This window comes from Martes martes (genome assembly GCF_963455335.1).
Source record: "Martes martes genome assembly, chromosome: 3".
Taxonomy (NCBI): domain Eukaryota; kingdom Metazoa; phylum Chordata; class Mammalia; order Carnivora; family Mustelidae; genus Martes; species Martes martes.
The window spans coordinates 194,307,010-194,317,600 of record NC_137890.1 but is presented as its reverse complement, the minus strand read 5'-3'; the positions used below and the strand labels follow the sequence as shown (position 1 = coordinate 194,317,600).

The window sequence follows — 10,591 nt, the reverse complement described above, 5'->3', positions numbered from 1 at the left end:
TCCTGGTGATGGGTCCAGCTCACTGCTCTCCTACTTCCTTCTCGAGTGACCGCATCGCCACCTGAAGCTCTAGCAGCTGCTCGGCGGGACGGCGACCCCAAGCCGTGTCCAGCTGGACGCTCCACCGGTCCCTCCCACCTGCCTCAGCCTCTCCCCTCCTCTGCTCCCCATCTTAGTAGATGTCACCACCTTCCGTCCAGCTCCCCAAGCCAGAAACTCGAGAATATTTGAAATTCCTTGTGGCCTTGCCCCTTCTTTTCCATGATATTCTGTTGATTCTATTTCTTGAGTATCTCCCAGATCCGTCCCTATTTCTCCCTCCTCCGTGGCCTTGACGCCTTAATCCCTATTCCCTGTTTCTTTTTCTCCAGCATTGTTTGAACTCATCTTTCTACTTTCGGTCACACTCACTTTAAAAATTCTGCCAAGGTGATGTTTCTCATATGCAAATCACAATATGTGTCTTACTTGCTTAAAACACGTCATTCAGTATTTTGTTCTATCTATATTTTGAGTCGTCCAGATTTTACCCAGCAGGACTGGCCCTGGGGGAGACGAACCATGAGAGACTGCGGACTCTGAGGAACTAAATGAGGGTTTTGGAGGGGAGGGGGTAGGAGCATGGGGGAGCCGGGTGGTGGGTACAAAGGGGGGCACGTACTGCATGGAGCACTGGGTGTGGTGCCTAAACAATGAATTCTGGAACGCTGAAAAGAAATTGAAAAAATGAATAAAATTTTTTTTTTAAAAAAGGGACTGGCCCTGCATTCAAGATATGCAGCATCTTGGTCTCTCCATGAAACGCCTAGGTTATTTCCCAGTTTTCAGGCTCACCACAAACACCCTCCTCACACATTCCCAAGGGTCCTCTAGAGGAGCATATGGTTACGCTCCCAGCTGAAAAACAAAAATCGTTTCCTAAAGAAACTCCTCCAGAAAAATGTTCAGTCTTTCACTTGACATACAGGTCCCTTCCTGGTACCTTTTTCTGCTTCTTTTATTTACTTCCCTACAATGCCCTGCATTCCGTCCTACTGCCGCGCCATCTCACTTGGGGTTCCCCCAAACAGCCACATCTTTTTTTTTTTTTTTAAGATTTTATTTATTTATTTGCCAGACAGAGATCACAAGTAGGCAGAGAGGCAGGCAGAGAGAGAGGAGGAAGCAGGCTCCCTGCCGAGCAGAGAGCCCGATGCGGGGCTCGATCCCAGGACCCTGAGATCATGACCTGAGCCGAAGGCAGAGGCTTTAACCCACTGAGCCACCCAGGCGCTCCAACAGCCACATCTTTTAAGAGTACCACGCCTTGACCTGTGTTGTTCTTTACGTCCGGGCCCTTGCTGGAGACATTGTTTTCATCCTTCAAGGCTCAGGCATCTTCTTTGCTTCCAAACCCCAGTCTAGTTGGGATGGGTCAGTCCTGAGTTCCACTGTGAATACTTCGTTAACATCAGTTATCATCACACATTTATTTAATTCGGTTGGTGTGTTGTTCTGTTTTACCCACTAAATGGTCAATATACAGCAATGGCTTCCTAGAGCATTGGCTGGATAATCCTTTTACATTCCAAACAAAAAATATCAATATTCTTGCATGAAATACCCATGGCAATCAGGCACCCACTCCCGATGCCCAGGCTGTGGTCTAAATCAAGCTGCCACGATTGTGAAATTGGTTTTGTCAGATGGATTTAAAGTTCCACTCTGTTTAATATCGGTTCTTGTAATTTTTACAAATGATATTTTCAGTTACTTGTCATCCCGTAAAAGTAACGGTCCTGGAAAGTACCCCCTGTTCTTTCTCCTTCCCACAGCTCACATCTGGCCACAGCCCCTCCTCATACTAATAAGAATCTGAGTAAACCAATGTGAGAAAATGACTTTAACTATACTTTCCACATGCGGGGGGCGGGGGGCGGGGGGAGATGGGCAAAAAGTACATGTTTTCCTGTATCTTCTTTTACACCTAATACTATTAGACACTTTTAAATCTGTCAAATTCTGATACAGTTAATATCTCTTTTTGTTGGATTCTTTCCTAATGATATTGAATATCTTCTATATGTTTATTGGCTTCTATGAATAATCTATGTAGGACTTTGCACATTTTAATTTTTTTCCCTTAGGACTTTTCCTAAGGACTTTTTGCAAGTAAATCTATTAAACATTTTCTGTCATATTAATTACAAAAATCTTCCCAGTTTGAACATGCTTGTAAGAGTTTTATAATCGAGATTTAAAAAGCATTTTAGAATCTGATCTTCCATTTTATTATCTATTTGTTTCATTCTCATTCCAAGATTATTAAATTGCTCAGAGTATTTTATACTGATACAAATGAGTAAAGTTGTCCTTATTTTTCTTGCACGTTTTTTGCTCCAATGAACTTCAGAATGATTTTGTCATGTTCGTGTTTTTAAGACCCTATAGGGATTTCGAGTGGGGTTGTATTTAATTTAGGCATGAATTTAAGAAAAAGAACTACATTTTTCAAATACTGAGCTTCCCCATGTGAGAATAAGGCACACTTATTCCCATTTTTATCTTACTTTACGTATCTTAGTCAAATGTTAGTGTTTTAGTCAGGATCTGCAGACTTCTTGTCAGATACAGCCTTCGGTGTTGTGTGCTGTCACCCCAGTGGGGACGGAATAATTTCTCCCACCGCGTTTCCTGTCCGGTAACACTAGTAGAAACAGTAAACGACAGTCCGTAGTGACACTGACGCTTCACACTAGTGCGTGAGTCCAGCGTCCACACGCTCTGGATGTGCTTCCCCGTTGCACGGTTTGTCGTTTCTCATCCCGCGCTCAGCGCATTTTGGACAAACACAGACACGGGGCGGGATGTTAGATCCTCGTACACAGGCCCTGCCCTTGTCACAAATGCAAGTCCCAGAGGAGACTGGCCCGAAGGGGTAATCACACGAACGTGGAAAGCCTTGGGTCGCTGTCAGGAACCGCACGGCGCCCCGGAGGCGTTTCGCAGGGACGTCGTGGCACCCGGCGGTGGTGAGGACGAGGGTGTCGCCGGGCAGAGCGAGGAGCGCGACGAAACCGGGCGAAAGGGACACCTGCGCGCGTGGACTTGGACGGGACGGGGAGCTCCGAGGACAGAGACGCACCGTGTGTGCAGCGGAGTCGGGCAGAGAGTGACGCCGCGAAGCTTCGGAATTCGGGTCACGGCGGATACTCGGAGTTTAAGGATTTTCATTTTCATGCTGGAAGATAGCGCTCGGGGTTCTTAGGGGGTGTGTGCGCGCACGTGTGTCTGTGCGTGGGTGTGCGCACGTGAGTGTTCTGTGTGTGGGTGTGCGCGTGGGTGTGCACGTGTCTGTGCACGTGTGTGCGCACGTGTGTCCGTGCGTGGGTGTGCACGTGTCTGTGCATGTGTGTGCGCACGAGTGTCCGTGCGTGGGTGTGCACGTGTGTGTGTGCACGTGTGTGCACACGTGAGTGTGTCTGTGTGCGTGGGTGTGCACGTGTGTGTCTGTGCACGTGTGTGCGCACATGTGTCTGTGCGTGGGTGTGCGCACGTGAGTGTTCTGTGTGCGTGGGTGTGCGCGTGGGTGTGTCTGTGCCGTGTGTGCGCACGTGTGTCCGTGCATGGGTGTGCACGTGTGTGTGCACGTGTGTGCGCACATGAGTGTCTGTGCGCGTGGGTGTGCACGTGTGTCTGTGCCATGTGTGCGCACGTGTCTGTGCGTGGGTGTGCACGTGCGTGTGTCTGTGCACGTGTGTGCGCACATGTGTCTGTGTGTGGGTGTACGCACGTGGGTGTGTGCGTGGGTGTGTCTGTGCGCGTGGGTGTGCGCGTGGGTGTGCGCGTGGGTGCGCGCACGTGCGCGCGTGTTGGGTGGGGCGGGGCGGGCAGGAGGGAGGCGACGCGCCGACCCGCACCCCGAGTGCCGCGTCGCTCTCCGGGAAGGCGGCCTCGGAAAGGGCGAGGACGGTCGCCCGCCGCCGGCGCGAGTCCGTGGACGGGCCCAGGACGGACGCGAGGAGCGCGCGGACCCGCGGCCGCGGGCGCGGACGGAAGCACCGCCGGGGCTCGGGCCTGTAACGGCCGCAGAAGCGCCGGGTCGTCTCGGCAGAACCAGTGTCTTCGGCGCCGCAGAGGCGTCGCGACCCGGGCCGTGGCCGACGGTCCGCGCGGCCGGAGCGGGAGGCCGGGGCCGCTCCTGCGGGTGGCGCGGGCTGCGGGGACCGTCCCTCCGCGCTCCTGGGCGGCGCCGCGTCTGGTCCCCGGGAACCCCCCACCCCCGCCGGGCCGCGACTCCGCTTCCGTCCGGCGGCGGGACCCAGCGCGGGCGGCGGGCGGGGCTGCGGGACGTCCCCGCGCGGGGCTGCCCGACGCCGCGTCCAGCTCGGTTTCTCCGATTTTCACAAGACAAAACCGAAATACGGAGCAGCGACGCCGGGTTCTGCGCGGGAGGGTGTCGAGACCGACGCCTGGTCTCGGGCCCGACGGACGGACGGACGGACGGACGGACGCCGAGGCTCCTGCGGACGCGGGCCCACGCCGGCCCCGGGACACCAGCCACAGGCCGAGCCGCGAGGCCCGCGGCGACCCCGGGCGGACGGCGAGGCGAGCGTCTGTGCGCGCGTCTCCCCGGCTCGAGGGCGGACGCGCTCTGCTGCGCATTTGGGGGCCGCGACACTTGGTAATGACGACCCTGGGGATGGACAAGGGCAGGTGGCGACGCGGCGCGGAGCGTGAGGGTGGACAGGGGGAGACTGAGCCCTGCGGGCGGCCGGCACCTCGGTTCGGACAGAATGACGCGTCGAGAAAGGGGCCTGGACAGAAAAGCCGCTGCTGCGGGAGCCGTTCGGATCCTACACCCGCGCTCACACGTGCCTCTCGGGGTCGAACGGTGTCACGGCCGGGGTTTACCCTGGTTGGAACTTGGCCCCCAAAAATGAGGTTTAGGAGATTAGTGATACACTACATGTTAATGAGTTGATTGAATTTAAACAAAATTAAAGAAAAAAGCAGAAAAGAAAAAGATTATTCCTAGTCTCTCCTGAAATCTTCGTAATTTCTAAAAAAACCCAGTTATCTTGAGACGCTCTTTGTTCACAGGAGGATGGGGACTCTGCGAACTACTTCGTCCCCCCAGACAGTTTTGCACTTGCTTTCAGCCCTACGACACGATTCTGTTGAGAAGGGATGTCGTCCACGATCTCTGTGACTCACTCCAATTTGGAATAAATGACGTTCAACTTGGCCATCATTTGCCAAATTTTGTGTTCTGAGTTTGCGATTCTTTTTCAGCATTCCTTATGCTTTCTTATCTTTTTTCCTTCTTTTTCTTAATTCCTGTTAATTTGGGGGGTTTTCATTTGTATTTTAATAAATTAATAAGCAATGGCTGTCAGATGCCAGTTAGCCGGCAGGGCAGAGAAGTCCACGAACCTAATGGGACCTACAGATCTCCGACGGGCAATTTGAGGGCCTTTGGAATCGTCTGGGTCAGCTTCTCATTCCTGAGCTCCAAATAAGGGCTGGTATTTCTATAGCTAGAGATTATTAGTGTTTTTAACTGAACAGAATCACCACATATTTCTGGTTCATTTATCTGAACTTGTACGACCTGTATAGGTCGGACTTGAAGTTTTAATGCAAACAAAATTCACAAATGTCTTTAGGTTCATAAATATTCAATTGGAAGATGTAGAGCTCAAATAATAACCAATTTGGGAAAAAACAATGTTGTGAAATAAATATTGAAAATAAAACTCTGAAATCATTTAGGCTAAATTCATATGTGATATACTTTGAAACATATATTTTATTATCACAGTTTGTTCAACCATGAAAAATCAGTTGCTTTTCTCTTGTTATCAGTAATACTACCCTGAGATTGTTAAGGGCATAGACAATGATAATTAGTATTGTGTTGCCTTTGTGGGTGATGTTGAAAATTGATTTTTGTTTCTGAGCCATTATATATATATGTACACAATGGAAGGTACTCATTTTGTCCTTCAAACAAATGGCAAAAAAGAATACCACAACACTTTACTTTTCACCATTGGAAGTAAAATGGATCTCATATGTTCAAAGGAATGTCACAAAACGAAAACCATTGACATGACAAAAGCGTGCATTTAATTTGATGCTTTGCAGAGATACATGACTAAAGTTGCGTGCATGGCTTGGCCTTTGGGATGGTCCCAGATGTTTATTTTTAAAGAAAAAATAAAAACGGAGCCAACAAATGCAATTAAGGGGGAAGAAAAAAAACAACCTTGAGACACAAGGGGACCTACATGTTCTGGTCTGAGAAACATGCAAGTATCACAAAACATTCCAGATACAGTATGACAGATGAACAATGGAGAAGCGCTGGAACAATGCTCCTCCTTTCAGAAATGGGAAGTCTAACGATTATTTTTTCACAAATGGTATTGATGAAACCATCTTTATTTTTAAAGAAATTTATAGAAGGAATTTTAGCACCATCATTAGAAGAAAATAGTAATACATCTTAGCCCTGCCTATCTCCAGTCTTGGAATAACAACCGAAGCATAGCACCTTTTAGTATCTAAAATATAAACAAGAACGGTGAGTCCATCCCAGCTTCTAGAGATGAGGTAGCTCATGCTAAGAAACGTTGGGTCACTTTTCCTACGAGAGTTCAAAGGCCGAATGTTCGAATTCCAATCATCACGTTTGATTAGAGTCAGCTCCACAACTTGAGTTTCTGAATCTTTTTCTTCATTAAAGGCTTCAGGATGACGAGACTGTACATGTGGAAGGCTCTCGACTTTGGGTCCTGGACATAGTTTACAAAGTCGTACGTGTAAATTACTTTGCATTCAATGTCTTCTTAAACAAGAAAGTGCAAATGTGTTCAATGGTGTACTCATGTAACTTCTATCTACGCGACAGACTGAGTCAAGAGGGAAAGATATCTTTAAATTTGAATGACAAAAAAGTCTGAACTTACCACACTTTATGAGAATTTCAGATCACTTTGTTTCTCCATTGAATATATATTATTAAAAAATTTCATTTAAGATCGTGAGAAACTGATTTTTTTTTTAAAGTTCTCTTTAAAGAGTCTTTATGGTAATTAAACAATATCAAGACATGCATGTGGGTTTCAATCACAAGGATAAACATGTTGATTTCGTTTTTAATTGATAATCTGGGAATAAGAGGTCACAGAAGGGCTCTACTACTATTTTTCAAACTACAGCCAAGTGAAATACACAAGTTTTGTGGTTTTACATACCCCACTCTTTAAGCTACCTGCCAGGAAGAAGAATTTCCTCATAAATACTAAACAACTTTGTCATTACATTGAAATAAATTGAAGAAAATGGAGATTCCTTTATTCAGTTTACTTTTTTAAAAGGTGGTCGTTGTCATGGCTCGTCTTAAACCTAAACTGCTGTATTGAAAAATATTTTAAATCAATTAAAACTTGAGGATTGTAAGTAAAATAAATATTCTAGAGGATAAGGAGGCCAGGCACTTAAGACCGTATGTACAGTGCTGATGCGGGACCAGCCATTACTTCAAGAGTTTCAGGATCAGCTTCCAACAGTCAGAATTCCTGTGAGTGGGCGGTCTCGGATGGCGGGGGTGGTGCTCGTGGTCAACGCATCTTGGCTTCTTTACACAAAACAGACTGGCCCAATTTCGATGCCAAATTCTTGGTCTGTGCTGCCGACATCCACGGGGGCGAGATCTATGATGGGCAAGCGTGCCACGTTCTGTGTTCTGTATTCAAAGACGGTCTTGCCCACGTTGCCATTGCGTTTCTGGAATTAAATGGTGCAACGGGTTAGTGGTATAGACAAGCTGTTCCAAAGACGTTAGACATAAGCTTCCAAGCCAGATTTTATACTGTGAAAGCAATGAGCCTTAGAGCCCTCCTTAGGATTAGGAGCACTGCTAACACCAGGATAGGTCCTGGCACGGCCGGCAGGCATTTGCTTCATGACCTAAATCGAGGAAACACCTTTTGTTCTTTGACAGCTTCCCAAACGGTTGCTAACATAAATTATGAAAGCCTTTTTGGTTTTCACAAATGAAACTATAATTCGTCATTAAATATTTTCCCTTTTTAAATTTACATATACAAGTGAGGAGACATACAGATCGGTGAAAAATGCAAGGGGTATCTCATATTGATTATACACTTTAGAGTCAAGGAATTTTAAGCCTGAAACTGAGATTAAATAAAGTGACTTGCAGAACCACAGAGAGTTTGCAGAAGAGCTGGGCTGAATCCCAAGGACCCAGTCCTTTGTTCATTATTTTGCCTTAAAACTTCCGTGCTTCGTGGACTAACCCACATGCACGTTTACCTTAAAGGACAAGTATAAACAAAGTGGGGGTAAGATTGCCCCCATTTCTGCCATGACAGTATTTTTGTCAAAAATAGATTTCTTCTTCAACCAGATCAATATAGGTCAAAAGTACTTACAGAGCAAGTGTCATGAAGAACGATATATCTGAATCTAACGTTGCCCTCTGCTTTGATTTCCAAGTCATTTGACCCTTTGAGAACCACAGCTTTCTTGAGGTTCTTGGCGTGATCATCCATGTATCCTACACTGTTTTTACAGATGTAAGTGATATTCTGGGAGGCTTCTTTCGACAGAAGGCGAAGGAAGGTCATTTGAGTAATGGCTGCGTTAGGTGACTGATGATCTCCGTAAACAAACTGGAGAAACAAAGAGTCTTTGTTATACAAAACACTGAAGGGTTTCATGGTGCCGTGTGTGTGTGTGTGTGTGTGTGTGTGTGTGTGTGTGTGTGTTGATCTCAGACATAAGTTTTGAGGAATATTACTTTTGTTCTTTCATATAACAACATACTTTACCTGCATATAAAAATATTTTGAAACTTCTACGAATATTCACAACAACCTCTGTCCTTCCTACCCCAAACAAAAGGTAATGAAACCAGTGATAATTATAACTCATCAGAGAAAATCTAAGTATTTTTTGAAATCTGCTTCTCTATTTGTTTAAAAATATCTGGATATTGCTTTTTAGAAGTTATACTTGTGCACTGACTTAACTGTGTGTCAAAAATAACTCCGTTTTTATTGCTAATTATAGTAAGAACTGGGACTCAATTACTGGCTTAAAATCTTTGAAGACCCACTGTTCCGTACTTAAGGAAATACGAATTACAAACTGTCCATTCGCTCACGAAAACATAATCAGGGGCACCTGGTTGGCTCGGTGGGTTAAGCCTCTGCCTTCAGCTCAGGTCATGATCTCAGGGTCCTGGGATGGAGCCCCATATCGGGCTCTCTGCTTGGCGGGGAGCCTGCTTCCCGCCCCCTCTCTGCCTGCTGCTCTGCCTACTTGTGATCTCTCTCTCTCTGTCAAATAAATAAATAAAAATTAAAAAATAATCAAAAATATTTTCCTACAGGCTCTTTTCTACTTATCTTCTGTTTTAAATCGTATGTTCAAGGCTCCTATTTAAGCCTTTTACATATTATATTAACAAAGTTACATTTCAACTGGGTATATTTAAATTTTAAAATTTCCTACTCATGAAATCCTGGTGGATTCCGGAATACCTTCTACACACCCATACTGTCTCATTATGTCGCTGTGAGCATGAGCTCTGAGGAAAGATCGGAAGCAGGGGTGAGAGGAGACCTGCAGAGTTCGGCTGCCATCAAGGGATCTGCCGGGAAGTAGTCGTGTTGCAAGAGGAAATGGCAAGGCTGGTTGAGAAGCTGAAGCACAGGACCGGGAAAGGAACAGAGAGGAGCCTGAGCCTTAAAAATACGAAAAGAATTCACAGGCAGTCGGCCCTCGAAGAACATGGGTTTGAACTGCCTGCGTCCACTGATACCCGGAATTTTCCAGTATAAACAGTATACGGTACTGAAATGTATTTTCTCCTCATGATTTTCTTAACGCATTTTCTTTTCTCTAGCTTACTATTTTGTAAGGATATAGTATGGACTACATCATGCGACATATGTGTTAATCGTCTTGTTTATGTTACAGATGAGGCTTACAGTCAACCGTAGGCTGTTAGTAGTTAAGTTTCAGGGGAGTCAAAGTTGTGTGTGAAATTCCGACCGCACAGACCTTTGACTGATGTTTCTCCCTAACCCCTGTGTTGTTCAAGGGTCAACTGTAATCACAAAAATGCCCTGAGTTTAAATAATACTGCGGAGATTACATAGTGATTTAATTATTAAAAGTACTATTATGGTAATCATCTAATATTTATTTGTACCTTATCAGGTCCTAGATACTATATCAAGCTCCTTATAGTCACACAGAGATGGTGAGGTAGATATTATCACTTTCACTTTATTTTTTACATTTTTTTCCAAAGACATATTTACTTATTTGAGAGAGGGCCTGCATGAGCCGGGGGAAGGGCAGAGGAAGAGGGGGAGAGCGCCTCAAGCAGACGCCCTGCCGAGCGCGGAGCCCAGCACACGGCTCAACCCAGGATGATCCAGGACGATCCAGGACCCTGAGATCACGACCGGAGCCGAAACGGGGTCAGGGGCTCTACCAGCTGAGCCACCAGGCGCCCCATCACTTTCACTTCAAAATGGCAAAACGACGTTTCAAAAGGTTAAGTGACTCC

General features: G+C 46.3%; 1 protein-coding gene across 1 annotated transcript in view; it reads right to left on the bottom strand.

The window, feature by feature from the left end:
- Positions 1-5,769: 5,769 nt before the first annotated feature.
- LOC308340332 (uncharacterized protein) overlaps positions 5,770-10,591 on the bottom strand; it is a gene marked incomplete at its 5' end in the record, with an annotated part of 38,331 nt that continues 33,509 nt past the window's right edge. Inside the window, 2 exons of the mRNA XM_080799462.1 lie at positions 5,770-7,773; positions 8,442-8,681. Coding sequence (XP_080655588.1) covers positions 7,627-7,773; positions 8,442-8,681 — 387 coding nt within the window. The 3' untranslated portion in view covers positions 5,770-7,626. The remainder of the gene's footprint in view (positions 7,774-8,441; positions 8,682-10,591) is intronic.